The sequence below is a fragment of the Oncorhynchus clarkii genome, chromosome 16 (genome assembly GCF_045791955.1).
Source record: "Oncorhynchus clarkii lewisi isolate Uvic-CL-2024 chromosome 16, UVic_Ocla_1.0, whole genome shotgun sequence".
Lineage (NCBI taxonomy): Eukaryota > Metazoa > Chordata > Actinopteri > Salmoniformes > Salmonidae > Oncorhynchus > Oncorhynchus clarkii.
In genome coordinates, this window is record NC_092162.1 from 17,084,983 (window position 1) to 17,099,854 (window position 14,872).

General features: G+C 41.7%; 1 protein-coding gene across 2 annotated transcripts; it reads right to left on the reverse strand.

Annotated features, from left to right (window-relative positions):
* Window positions 1-1,653: 1,653 nt before the first annotated feature.
* LOC139368056 (ORM1-like protein 3) lies at window positions 1,654-10,408 on the reverse strand. Of its 2 annotated transcripts, none has more exons than XM_071106589.1 (4): window positions 10,105-10,408; window positions 9,379-9,577; window positions 8,821-8,972; window positions 1,654-8,221 (listed from the first exon to the last, which is right to left on the reverse strand). In XM_071106589.1, exons 2-4 carry the CDS (start codon window positions 9,550-9,552, stop codon window positions 8,086-8,088), a joined length of 462 nt encoding a protein of 153 aa, XP_070962690.1. In that variant the 5' UTR covers window positions 9,553-9,577; window positions 10,105-10,408; the 3' UTR covers window positions 1,654-8,085. The 2 variants fall into 2 exon arrangements, with proteins under 2 accessions (XP_070962690.1, XP_070962691.1); XM_071106590.1 differs by having other exon boundaries at window positions 3,765-8,221; window positions 9,379-9,580; window positions 10,105-10,389.
* Window positions 10,409-14,872: the final 4,464 nt, after the last annotated feature.

A 14,872-nucleotide genomic window follows, 5' to 3' on the forward strand; every position in this document is an offset into this window, starting at 1 on the left:
GAGGACCAGTAGGCCAGTCGGACACATGCAGTCTCCCCACAATGGAGGACCAGTAGGCCAGTCGGACACATGCAGTCTCCCCACAATGGAGGACCAGTAGGCCAGTAGGACACATGCAGTCTCCCTACAATGGAGGACCAGTAGGCCAGTAGGACACATGCAGTCTCCCCACAATGGAGGACCAGTAGGCCAGTAGGACACATGCAGTCTCCCCACAATGGAGGACCAGTAGGCCAGTAGGACACATGCAGTCTCCCCACAATGGAGGACCAGTAGGCCAGTAGGACACATGCAGTCTCCCCACAATGGAGGACCAGTAGGCCAGTAGGACACATGCAGTCTCCCCACAATGGAGGACCAGTAGGCCAGTAGGACACATGCAGTCTCCCCACAATGGAGGACCAGTAGGCCAGTAGGACACATGCAGTCTCCCCACAATGGAGGACCAGTAGGCCAGTAGGAAACATGCAGTCTCCCCACAATGGAGGACCAGTAGGCCAGTAGGACACATGCAGTCTCCCCACAATGGAGGACCAGTAGGCCAGTAGGACACATGCAGTCTCCCCACAATGGAGGACCAGTAGGCCAGTAGGACACATGCAGTCTCCCCACAATGGAGGACCAGTAGGCCAGTAGGACACATGCAGTCTCCCCACAATGGAGAACCAGTAGGCCAGTAGGACACATGCAGTCTCCCCACAATGGAGAACCAGTAGGCCAGTAGGACACATGCAGTCTCCCCACAATGGAGGACCAGTAGGCCAGTAGGACACATGCAGTCTCCCCACAATGGAGAACCAGTAGGCCAGTAGGACACATGCAGTCTCCCCGCAATGGAGAACCAGTAGGCCAGTAGGACACATGCAGTCTCCCCACAATGGAGGACCAGTAGGCCAGTAGGACACATGCAGTCTCCCCACAATGGAGGACCAGTAGGCCAGTAGGACACATGCAGTCTCCCCACAATGGAGAACCAGTAGGCCAGTAGGACACATGCAGTCTCCCCACAATGGAGAACCAGTAGGCCAGTAGGACACATGCAGTCTCCCCACAATGGAGGACCAGTAGGCCAGTAGGACACATGCAGTCTCCCCACAATGGAGGACCAGTAGGCCAGTCGGACACATGCAGTCTCCCCACAATGGAGAACCAGTAGGCCAGTAGGACACATGCAGTCTCCCCACAATGGAGAACCAGTAGGCCAGTAGGACACATGCAGTCTCCCCACAATGGAGAACCAGTAGGCCAGTAGGACACATGCAGTCTCCCCACAATGGAGGACCAGTAGGCCAGTAGGACACATGCAGTCTCCCCACAATGGACAACCAGTAGGCCAGTAGGACACATGCAGTCTCCCCACAATGGAGAACCAGTAGGCCTAAACGGTCCTTGATTACTCAACCACTTGGACCACCTTGAAAGAATGCACTATAACTTGATTAGTGCAAATACCAAAAAATGCTCAATAGTCTATTCATCATTATGATGACTAACTAGTAAAAAGCTCCATGGACGCCTGATTTTTACACACCTAATACCCTCGGAGATGTTTCATAATTTTGAATGGACGGCTAATTAGCTTTTTAGTGCTGATAAGTTGTGCAAAGTCAGCCATGATGGATAAGTAACAGACGCGATTATGTCTGGCTTTAAAAATATGTTTATTGGATATAACTGACGAAAATGTGAAATGTATAAACAACATGTAAAAGGGTTATATATCAAATCAAATAAACATATTTGGGAATATCAGTTTTTTTTTTGTATCTGGGTTTTGACCTTTGTCTCTTGACATTTGACTATTGGCTCAGTGCATAAATAGAACTGAATCTGTCTCTTTCCCTTTGGACTATAGTTTCCCAATAGCTATCACACTGTAGTGCATTGGGAAAGTATTGGGAAATTCTTCCTGAACTCAAAAGCTATATTTTTAACTTTCCACGTCATCATGATGATGTGTTTTGGATATGACAGATTACTCTGTTTGACAGTACACCCATTACATAGCAGCTCCCCCCTGAGCTTGAGACAGCATCCAACTCTTCACTCTCTTCCCTCTCCTCCCAAGCGCTTTCCAAAAACAGCTGAACACATTTTTTTAAGGCTCTGTCCTCTGAACCGTCCTTGGGTTTCTCTGTTCACAGATCCATATTGGATCCAAAGCTCATATTTAATTGAACTATATTCTGGAACTCTACTATTTATAGCTAAACTCATCCGTACTGTAAAATGCTTCCCATTTTCCCCCGTACTCCCAGGGCACTCCCACCAGGAACACATGAGATATTCAGCACTGCCGCACTCGTTCAGGTCACTTTGTGTGAGCGTCAGGGAGTAGAAGGGGGAGTACATGGGCACAACCATTCCATTACTAAATGATTTGTTGTGTTTGCAAACGTATCTAATCCCCCCACGCGTGCTGTCATGGTCACATCCTCAAAAAGCCCCGGTACACGCAACGGGAATCCAATAACACAGCACATGTATATTTCAAAGGCGAAACTTGGAATAAGTAGGCAACTAACATCCCATGCGTTTAACTTTTTTTGGGATGGAGTGTTCCTTTATTAAACGGGTATTCATATTGGATGTTGCTCCTCTTGGTAAACGTTGGAGCTGTATGTGTTTACAAACTAGTTTGGCCTTGTCACTCTCCTATACTTGCCAGTAAGACAACATTTTATCTAAGCACAATACACATTTCCATTGTGAAATAATTGCAAGGTTTACACCATACACTAGGTGAAAATGACACAGGAAACCTTTGAGTATCACCAAACAGTGCAGACGAAGGTGCTGGCACTGACTGATCTTGTACAGAATATGTTAGATAATATTTATGGGAAGTCCTTACTATAGGGAGGGCTGGGGGAACATAAGGTCCCTGCTCTCAGATAGGGAAAATGAACAAGCTATTGGGGACGTGGGAGTGAAGTCCTTTAATGATGAACAGTGAGACTGGATGAGACGGGAGGAATTGGGGCTATTTTAGGGCAAACATTTGCAACCTATACTTGTAAAAAAAAAAAAAAAAAATTGAATTTTGAGCTAAAAGTTCATAGAAGCCACCAACCAACCACTATTTGTGCACAAAGCAAGCAAGAATCTTTCATGTTTAATTAAAGAGTCAAGGGTGAGTCCTCACAAAATAACCTGGACATACAAAAAAAAAAAAAGGCCAATAATTTTTATCTTGAGGCGATTCCTATTTATAATAGGAAAATGACAGTTCAGATTAGGATCAGTGACAGGCATTTGCTGCCCTCTGCTGGAGATAAGTGTTTTAGCGAGACAACTTGACTGGAGAGCATGAGGTCAACAAAAAATGACAAATTCTTTATAACAATAACAACAATCTAGCATTGTATGAGGTAATGGAGAAGTTAAAATGACTTCTGGGGTATGTGGACTGTCTGTATATTATCATAAACATTGAATAACAAATTTAAAGCCACAGACATGAACACCTTAAAGCGTGTGGCTTCGCGCCTATGGATTCTTGTACTATCCTAACTCAGACTCAGCAACATATGGGGCTGGGCTTGGTTAGTGTTCATGGTTAGAGCTCAAATGACCCAGACTGATGTTTTATTGGCTGATAAGTGCTGGCCAGTATCCATGTCAAAGTATTCTACTAGTGTACTTTACTAAAGGATATCCCCTCAGTACAGCTTTGCTGCCATCAAGTGTTGGTTGGTTTACTGAGGTGATAAAACTTTTAAATGTTATGAGAGGTAGCTATAAACAATTACAAAACAATTTGATTAGATGAATATAGAATTTTAATGTTGTGTCATAGTTTAACAAAACAATCAAGTAATCTTGTTAAACACCCAAGCCTAGACAAACCCGTTCTGAAAACATTCAGATACTATACAGAACAAAAATATAAACGCAACATGTAAAGTTTTGGTCCTATGTTTCATGAGCTGAAATTAAAATTGTGCACACTGTACATCACTGTTATTGAGCATTTCTCCTTTGCCAAGATTATCCATCCACCTGACAGGTGTGGCATATCAAGAAGCTGATTAAACAGCATGATCAATACACAGGTGCTGGGGACAATAAAAGGCCAATAAAAAAATGTGTGGTTTTGTCACACAACATAATGCCACAGATATCTCAAATTTTGAGCAAGCACACAATTGGCATGCTGACTGCAGGAATTTCCACCATTGCTGTTACAAGATAATTGAATGTTAATTTCTCTACCATAAGCCGCTACCAACATCGTTTTAGAGAATTTGGCAGGAGGTCCAACCGGCCTCACAACCGCAGACCACGTGTAAGCACACCAGCCCAGGACCTCCACATCCGGCTTCTTCACCTGCGGAATCGCCTGAAACCAGCCATCTGGACAGCTGATGAAACTGAGGAGTATTTCTCTCTGTAATAAAGCCCTTTTTTCTTCAATTAACTGATTTCCTTGTATTAACTGTAACTCAGTAAAATTGTTTAAATTGTTGCAAGTTGCGTTTATATTTTTGTTCAGTGTAGATTCTGAATAAACGTCCCTTACGCAAATAAAAGTCAGAATTTCCTAAATATTGTACACATCTAAAGAGTTCACCATACCATCTCAAATCTATTATTAATAAACTATCGTATATTCGCTGCCAGAGAGAAAATAAATCTACTTTAAATTACGTAAAGTGAATATCCATTTCTAACTTTTCATAGATTATCACTAATTTAATTTATATTTAATTTTTATACAAACACATGAATTTCACACGGGAACACAGTGTTCTAAAAACACGTTTTAATGTGATCTTACGTGAAGTTAATGTGATAACGTGACAACATGGAAAGCAACATGTGACTACATGAAACTACATGTGAAGACATGTGGTGGTCCAAAAAAACTTTTTCACATGACATTTTATGTGAAATCATGTGGTTTTTCTGTAAGGGTACATCTGTAGGTTCAGTGCCAGTCTGTGGCTAGCAAAGCTGGCCAAGTGACACCTGATGACTCACTTTCAGCACTATCCCTATCACTCTCCCTCAATCAATGTTTAACAAGCTGCTGCCTTTGGCTTCTAATGTTCCAAACACTAATTGGATTCGGGTTGCAATACCCATGGATTACTATCTAAAGTTGTATGACTAGTTTTGTACTAAGTAGGGGTTGAAAGAGAGCACAAGCCTAAGTGTTCAAGATCAACACTAGTGGAAATATTATGCTATTAATAATTAAGGCTCAGCTAATACGGACAGGGTCTAGATTCTAAACCACTTGGCAATGTCCAAGTCTCAGCAGCTTACACAACGCATTTCTGTGGTCCGAATGTTTTGTTGTTTAACCAACCTAAACATGACACTATTCTCATATGTAACAGAAAGACTTGTCTCTACATAAGCTAACATGTTTTCAGCTAAACACTACTTTAAATGACCATGTAGAATAGAGGCAAAAACTCCCACCGAAGGTTTTCATAATGGACGTTTCCTGCTCAACAACTTTAAACATGAGCAGAGTTCTTTGAAGGTAGGATGACTTCGAGGCCTGGGTAGGTTTTTATACACCACAACAAAATACTGCTAAGGGCGTAAGGCCAACATAAGTTATCTTAATATCGCTTTCTACTGTACATTTGTCAGGAATTGACCAACTGTATTCAGGTGTACTATATGTATTTGAATAACATTGGTACACCCACTGAAGTTACGATCCTCATTCACTGAAACCAAATGCCAGAGATAAGCATGGTATTCTGTGTGGTTGGACTAAACAATGCCTATCATGTACAGGTATTCACTAGAAAGAAAGAACTGTTTGCTTGCCCGTAGAACGATGTGTTTTTTCCATGTAGGCCTACTCTTAACAAAACAAAAACACAAAATCTTTAACCCTCATCGTTATAGGTTTTCATTTGTAAAATATATTTACAATAGTCCATCCTCCTTCTGAACTTAAGTGCCAAAAAAGCCCTAAGCTATATTTTTCCTAATCCACTATCAAGCGAGTACCTACAATTTCATAAGACTGTTATGTTGTTACACAATCAAATGAATAAAGTCCTGTGCTCTGTACCAGTCAGATCACACATAAACGTCACATTGCTCCTGTGCAACAGACCTCACACACATTGAAAAACACTCATGTTCTTTGCTACCTACTGTGCTAACAAACTAGGAAGGCGCACATACTTTGGTTTTTTACTTCTAATGAAAAACAATATGCAGTATCTCTAATGGTTGTACATTAAAACCCTGTCAGTCATAAGTGTAATTAATACATCTTCTCTGCACTTACTAAAATCCACTGAAGCCATTCATATTTGATTATAGTGCATTTTGTGGATATGAAAATGTTCCACTAAGTTCTTTTCTCCCTTTCATTGCCAAAATTTCCGTTGGGGGGTTATCTAAAGCTGTGTGAAAGACTCTGGAAATTCATTTCAAACGAACATTCATCTCAATTATCACCACCTCTCTTCAATCGGAGTAAACTGAGTGTCAGTTCTGAACACAACACTTTGTACTGCGTAGTTCTCAGTTTCCGTTTCCCCTCTTTAAATACGCTTGTTGTTGTTTGTTGCCATGTTGTTGCCATGATGACTCTGCTCAAAGAGTGTAAATACATGCTATGTGGCAAACTCCCGGTATCTATCTGTACTTGGTACCTTATTAAAACACCAACATTACAACATGTCATAACACATTTATAGCCTTTTGTATCAACTGAAGGGATAGTTTGAGATTTTGTCAATCAAGCCCTATTTTCTACTTACCCAGTCGGATGAAGTCATGGATACAATTTGTATGTCTCTACGTGCAGTTTGAAGGAAGTCTTTAAGCCCATACCCATGCACTACAATCTATTATTGTTGAATATACAATACTTAGAACAGGGATCATCAACTAGACACAGCCGTGGGTCAATTTTTTTCTTGAGCGGATGGTCCGGGGGCCGGAACATAATTACTAATCATTTGTAGACTGCAAATTGACCGCAAGAAGCCCAAACAGATATGTCTGACTAAAACATAATCATTTCCCATGTCTCTCTATTATGCGTGGGAATACTTGGGAACAGATTTGTTAAATTGAAATCACTTGGGAGCTGATTTCCTGGTGTTTCTACAGTCTTTTATGTCCTACAATGAAAATCTCAGAAAACTTGAGGGGACAAATAAAACCACCCAAGGGCCAGTTGGGGAACCCTGACTTAGAGTATGCAATATGTATGCACAAATGTTTTCCATGAACATGAATCGCCTAACCTGCTTTTCATCTTCTGCCCTAAGGGTCCCAACTGAAATGTAAATACAACAGATTCATAAAGCTGGAATTAGCTTTGGGGCCTGAGCATGTCTACTCTGCACTGTAGATTAAAGACTGCAATGTGAACAGACGTTTACTCTGGTTCAAATCAGAGCAAGGCAATCTAAATATGGAAATGATCAGATAAAATAAGTGTTGCTTAAACTTTCCAAACTCAGACTGAGTGGTCAGGGGGGGCTAAATATAAACCCTGTGGTCCCTCCTGTCTGATCACTGCAACAGTCAGAGCAACTCCCGAGCTAACCTTTTCTCTAGCAGTCTGTCCTTTCTTATGAGAGAAAGAGAGGATGAGCCTTGTGAGGACAAGATGCTAAAGAAATGTAGAGTTCTAATTCTAGAGGGCATCCATAACTGAGTGACATAACTTCCAAAATGTCTCCCTGTGTGCAAAATGTCTGAGCTCACTTTTCTCAGGATCAAACTGCTCCGAGGTTTCTCCTCTCCACATTGTAACTCAATCTCAATACATCTCATACTACTGTATGTCCTCAAAGGCGTCACTTGCAGTGTTCTCTGTGAATTAAATCAAATGGACATAAAAGGAACCACAAATAAACACCACAGCACAGCTTCAATAGGACCACATAGGAGCTCGGACCCAGCCGAGCCCTGTAAGTCAATTCTGTGTTGTTTATCGCCCATAGGTTTCATTTAGCAGAGTGCTCAATAGCCCTGTGAACCAGAGAGGGGCCATGGATCCCTATGGGCTGGGGGCCAATGCGGCGGGGCCTGATACTCTGTGTTTACAGTCCACAGGGAGATGGAGGAATGGCGGTGTCCTCTTCCGCCCCATCAGTACTTGTTAATACCAAAGATCCGAACTCCGTGAAGCTGGGGGAGCTTGGGAATGAGCACGGTCATCAGGGAGACCGTGTTGACCACAAAGTGGGCCCGGTCATACTTGGTGTAGAAGCTGGTGAGGATGTAGCTAGGGGGAGAGGGAACAAGTATGAGGAAGAGAAAGAAAGGGTAGGTCAAAGAAAGACTGGAGCTGGGTGAAGGAGGTCATTTAAAAAGGTATTGTCTGGACAACTACAGGTATCTGTTTTTTTGGTCGACAGTTACGTCTTTCCAATTCACAATGCCACATGTGAACATGTCAACTGTTGTGGAGGACTTTTGAAGATCAAAGTGACAAGGACTAAAATAAAAATGTCATGTAAAATGTATGAGGACGTATCTGCAAATAGATCCACCATGGTTCATTGACCAAGCATTAGTGACAAACCATCTGTCAGCAGGGTCTCTAAATAGAGCCTTCCGCTGACAGCAGGCACCACAGCAGCCCAGACTCCCCACTGCCCAAAGACTGGCTGGACGAGGCTGCTGAAGTCATTAACAAGGACAGCAAGAAAAAAAACTGTACTTAAAAAAATAGGCTAATGCTTCACTTCACAGTCCTATCACTACTAAAATACCATTGCAACACATTGCATTAAATTATACTTTATAAAGGACTATAAGTAGTAAACAAACTATTATTTTATAAATACTCTATAAAGAATAAGGTAGTGTTGATGTCCTTACAGGACGATAGGAGTGATGGTGAGGAACTTGCGTGAGGCAGTGAATTGTACACCATAGTCCATCTGCTCCCAGTATGTGTAGAAGCGAGCCTTGCTCTGGTCCGGAGTTTCAAACGGGGTTCCTTTCACCAAGTGTAACAACAGGTACATGCACTGCAACACACACACACACACCACAGAATAGTCAGTCAGGAAAGCTGTTATATAAAACATTGTACGGGTAAAAGAGATACTGTGAAATTGTCAGTAGCCTAGAACCGCAAATCGATTTAGTTTGGAAAAGGATGTGGAAGCTGATCTGTTCTGTGACTTTTCATAGCAATGAAAATGCCACAAAAAGAGACAAACGTTCCAGACTGCCCCATGGACTATTGCTTTTATTCACGTTCACTCAGCACACTCCTAGTGACTGTGCAGACTGCAGAGTAGTTTGCTTATGGAGACTACCATTGTGTGCAATAACAGTGACTGGACCATCCACCTACAGTACTTATGTTATACAGTGGGTGAGATGCACTGGTGGCCCTAGGCATAGCCTACTAAGGTGCCTACTACCCACCAGGTTGTGTATGAGGTTGGTGAGCGTCCAGACCACGGGCACACTGGCGAAGGGGATGCTGAGCAGGATGACATGCAGCAGGCCGATGCCCAGGAGGTAGGAGAGCCAGATGCCCCGGCTGTTCATTACCCGTGTGTTGGGGTTCACCTCGCTGTGTGCCGTGCCCACGTTCATGATGTCACGTTACCACGCTCCTCGTCTGCTTGGGGTCAACATTGAGTGGTGGGAACAGAAGGGTGTGTGTAATTCCTTAGGAATGCCAGCAATTACGAATGATACAAGCAATGCGACTAAGCTACAGATTGACTATTCCATCCATGCACTGTTCATTATTAGACCCTATTGGGAGGGGGTGGAGTCCCTAGATAGGCTAAATTTAGTTGGAATGTGGTGCTGAACTAGGTTTTGTGTAACTTTGAGGAGGGGGAGTCTTGCAGAAATGTAGCAGAAAGTAGATTCGTTTTGGTCACACAGTATACAAAATTGGATACTCTTTAAGCACCAAAAATAGTAATTAAATAGCTATGAGAATTACAACATAGTCATGACCCAGCATGTAGTGCAGGCTGATTCAACTCACATTCTTTCAGTTCTTCCAGAACTTTCCATTATTCAATTGAAATATGACATTATGATCTACGATATTGCATCATGCACTAGGACTACCGTATTCCAATATCAATAATAAGTAAATAAAGTAGCCAAATCAAAGAAGATAATACTTACAGGAGAAAATGGCTTCAATCGCACTTTTAGCTTCAGTCCGTTATATCGCTGTTTTCCTCTTATTCACTATCGCCTTCTCTGGTTAGGTAATTGGCATCAATAGGTCAAACTGCTATATCGTTTCGATTAGTCATTCATTCAAATACCTTCTTATTGCTTTCTTATGCAATGTTATTCAAGTATTCTTCAGTTTATAGCCCGACATTCAGGCTAAACAGTTCCACTTCCACTACCAGCCAGCAATTCATGTAGAACGTCATCATTTTCAGAGCTCCACATTTGGACGTTGTTTTTTTATTTTTTTTATCGCTCTTAGCGCTGATTGGTGTTTTTACATCACATGGGTAAAATTGACCAATTCAAATGGAATGCGTTGAAAACGTCACAGGAACAGGAGGGCGAGGGCACATTTCATGGGTGCAGAAAGGCACACTTAGAAAATAAGTTTTTTAATTTTTTTAATTTTTTTAAATTAATTTCAAATCAATACATAAAGCACATGAGGGAACACAAGCATACATAGATTACAAACAATAGACAATCGAGCTAGGGGGTACAATATCACATTACAATTACACAAGGACCTTAAGGGACATACATATACTTACAATTCTAACAGCTTTTTTGTTAGTAGAGCATTTAACTGTCTTAAAATACAGTTCAATTTCTTTTTGTAGGGTACGAAAATGTGGTTTTCTGTTTGTAAATTTACATTTGTGTATATGAAATTTGGCCAAAAGAATAATGAAATTAATTACATAAAAATTATTCCGCTTATTTCTATTGTATGTAAAGAATCCAAACAATACATCTCTCCACAATAGTGTAAAATCTTTATAAATGTGTTCAATTATAAACCTACTGATGTCTTGCCACAGTTTTCTTACATGCATACAATGCCAAAAAAGATGCACAACTGTTTCTGGGTGGTCATTACAAAAGGAGCAATTTGAGTTTATGTTTTCCTTAAACTTCTTCATATAGTGGTTGGCAGGATAATATTTATGAATAATTTTAAAGGAAACTTCCTTAATTTTGTTAACAAGTAGGTATGTGTGTGGCAACATCCAAACTTTTTTCCAACAGATATTATCAATAAATCCATTCCAATAAGGCATGACATAAGGTATAGATACAACATCCTGCTGAAACAAGGTTCGTATCGCTCTGTTGTTGAATGGACCAATAGAGAAACAAATCTTTCCTACTGATGAGTCAACAGGGTCAACAGAAGGTAGGCTCTGAGGGTCAGGTCTTGACATGTTCCTGAATAACATAGCAACACCTGAGGGAATGGCATCTAAAACAATTGCAAAATCTTTAGGTGTTACAGGGACCTTGTAAAGTGATAAGAATTCTTTATAACTGAGTAAAAGTTACTTAGAAAGTAAGTGTTACATTTCAAGTATTATACATTACTATTATCAGTAGGTCAACCTTTGATATTAAAACGAATGATAGAGCATGATTTTTATTGTACACAAATCATCAAGTATTCACTGATAAAGTAGATAGTAATTGGTTATTACACAGTAATAACCATTTCATATATTATTTGTTTCTTAGGAATGAATCAAATAGAGCACCACAGGCACCATTTGCTTCTGCATCTGCATTGCTAGCTCTTTGGTGTTCTGAGTATCTGGATGTATAACACTTTGTGACAACTTCTGATCAGAAAAATGGCACCGACAGAGAGGGCTGCCTCACTTCTAGTCCTTAGGAAACTCTGCAGTATTTTGCTTTTTTTAATGTATTATTTCTTACATTGTTAGCCCAGAAAATCTTAAGTGTTATTACATACAGTCAGGATTTTTTTTACAAGCATTTCGCTACACCACAAGCATTTCGTTACACTCACAATAAGGGGAAAGGGGGATACCTAGTCAGTTGTACAACTGAATACATTCAACTGAAATGTGTCTTCCGCATTTAACCCAACCCCTCTGAATCAGAGAGGTGTGGGGGGCTGCCTTAATTAACATCTTTGGCGCCCAGGGAACAGTGGATGAACTGCCTTGCTCAGGGGCAGAACGACAGATTTTTACCTCTGCTAACCATATGTATGTGACCAATAAAATTAGATTTGATTTGATGTAAAAAGGGCTTAATAAAATAAATTTCATTTGGTAAGCTACCAACATAGTTACCAATTGAGTTAAATTCTTTGATGTAAGAAAAGTAGGCCTACCTAACATGTCATCAAGTATACTACATGACCAATAGTATGTGGACACCCGGTCGGTGAACATCTCATTCCAAAATCATGGGCATTAATATGGAGTTGGTCCCCTCTTCACTATTCTGGGAAGGCTTTCCACTAGATGTTGGAACATTGCTGTGGGGACTTGCTTCCATTCAGCCACAAGATCATTAGTGAGGTCGGGCATCCCAAAGGTGTTCGATGGGGTTGAGGTCAGGGCTCTGTGCAGGACAGTCAAGTTCTTCCAAACCAATCTCGACAAACCATTGCTGTATGAACTTCACTTAGTGCAAGGGGGCATTGTCATGCTGAAACAGGAAAGGGCCTTGCCCAAACTGTTGCAACAAAGTTGGAAGCACAGAATCGTCTAGAATGTATGCTGTAGCGTTAAGATGTCCCTTCACTGGAACTAAGGGGCCTAGTCTGAACCATGAAAAACAGCCCGAGACCATTATTGCTCCTCCACCAAACTTCACAGTTGGCACTATGCATTGGAGAAGATAGTGTTCTCCTGGCATCCGCCAAACCCAGATTAGTCCGTCGGACTGCGGTGAAGCGTGATTCACTCCAGCCGACTCTTGGCATTGTGCATCGTGATCTTAGGCTAGTTTGCAGCTGCTCGGCCATGAAAACCCATTTCATGAAGCGGTCGATGAACAGTTCTTGTGCTGACGTTGCTTCCAGAGGCTGTTTGGAAATAGGTAGTGAGTGTTGCAACCAAGGACAGAAGATTTTTACGCACTATGCGCTTCAGCACTCAGCGGTCCCGCTCTGTGAGCTTGTGTGGCCTACCACTTCACAGCTGAGCCGCTGTTGCTCAGAGACGTTTCAACTTCACAATAACAGCACTTACAGTTGACCAGGGAAGCTCTAGTAGGGGAGAAATTCGACAGACGTGTTGGCATCCTATGATAGATTTTAAAAATTTTAAAAACATATTTTTAGAAAAGGCTGTTGCGCAGCAACTCACTGCCTTCCTGAAGACAAACAATGTATACAAAATGCTTCAGTCTGGTTTTAGACCCCATCATAGCACTGAGACTGCACTTGTGAAGGTGGTAAATTACATTTTAATGGCATCAGACCGAGGCTCTGCATCTGTCCTTGTGCTCCTAGACCTTAGTGCTGCTTTTGATACCATCGATCACTACATTTTTTTGGAGAGATTGGAAACCCAAATTTGTCTACACAGACAAGTTCTGGCCTGGTTTAGATCTTATCTGTCGGAAAGATATCAGTTTGTCTCTGTGAATGGTTTGTCCTCTGACAAATCAACTGTACATTTCGGTGTTCCTCAAGGTTCCGTTTTAGGACCACTATTGTTATCACTATATATTGTACCTCTTGGGGATGTCATTTGAAAACATAATGTTAACTTTCACTGCTATGCGGATGACACACAGCTGTACATTTCAATGAAACATGGTGAAGCCCCAAAATTGCCCTCGCTAGAAGCCTTTGTATCAGACATAAGGAAGTGGATGGCTGCAAACTTTCTACTTTTAAACTCGGACAAAACAGAGATAATTGTTCTAGGTGCCAGGAAACAAAGAGATCTTCTGTTGAATCTGACAATTAATCTTAATGGTTGTACAGTCGTCTCAAATAAAACTGTGAAGGACCTCGGCGTTACTCTGGACCCTGATCTCTCTTTTGACAAAACATATCAAGACTGTTTCAAGGACAGCTTTTTTCCATCTACGTAACATTGCAAAAATCAGAAACTTTCTGTCCAAAAATGATGCAGAAAAATGTATCCATGCTTTTGTTACTTCTAGGTTAGACTACTGCAATGCTCTACTTTCCGGCTACCTGGATAAAGCACTAAATAAACTTCAGTTAGTGCTAAATACGGCTGCTAGAATCCTGACTAGAACCAAAACATTTGATCATATTACTCTAGTGCTAGCCTCCCTACACTGGCTTCCTGTCAAGGCAAGGGCTGATTTCAAGGTTTTACTGCTAACCTACAAAGCATTACATGGGATTGCTCCTACCTATCTCTCTGATTTGGTCCTGCCGTACATACCTACACGTACGCTACGGTCACAAGACGCAGGCCTCCTAATTGTCCCTAGAATTTCTAAGCAAACAGCTGGAGGCAGGGCTTTCTCCTATAGAGCTCCATTTTTATGGAATGGTATGCCTATCCATGTGAGAGACGCAAACTCGGTCTCAACCTTTAAGTCTTTACTCATCTCATCTCTTCAGTGGGTCATATGATTGAGTGTAGTCTGGCCCAGGAGTGTGAAGGTGAACGGAAAGGCTGGCCGGTTCCCCTCTTTCCACTGGGACTCTCTGCCTCTAACCCTATTACAGGGGCTGAGTCACTGGCTTACTGATGCTCTTTCAAGCCGTCCCTTGGAGGGGTGCGTCACTTGAGTGGGTTGAGTAACTGATGTGATCTTCCTGTCTGGGTTGGCGCCACCCCTTGGGTTGTGCCGTGGCGGAGATCTTTGTGGGCTATACTCGGCCTTGTCTCAGGATGGTAGTTGGTGGTTGAAGATATCCCTCTAGTGGTGTGGGGGCTGTGCTTTGCTTTGGCAAAGTGGGTGGGGTTATATC

Bases quoted from the DNA above. Each gene is read 5' to 3' on its own strand.
- LOC139368056 (XM_071106589.1), bottom strand. From the start codon at position 9,552: ATGAACGTGGGCACGGCACACAGCGAGGTGAACCCCAACACACGGGTA. The intron at 8,973-9,378 runs GTGGGTAGTAGG...TGTGTGTTGCAG, and splicing joins CCAACCTCATACACAACCTG to TGCATGTACCTGTTGTTACA. The intron at 8,222-8,820 runs GTAAGGACATCA...CTCTCCCCCTAG, and splicing joins ACCATCACTCCTATCGTCCT to CTACATCCTCACCAGCTTCT.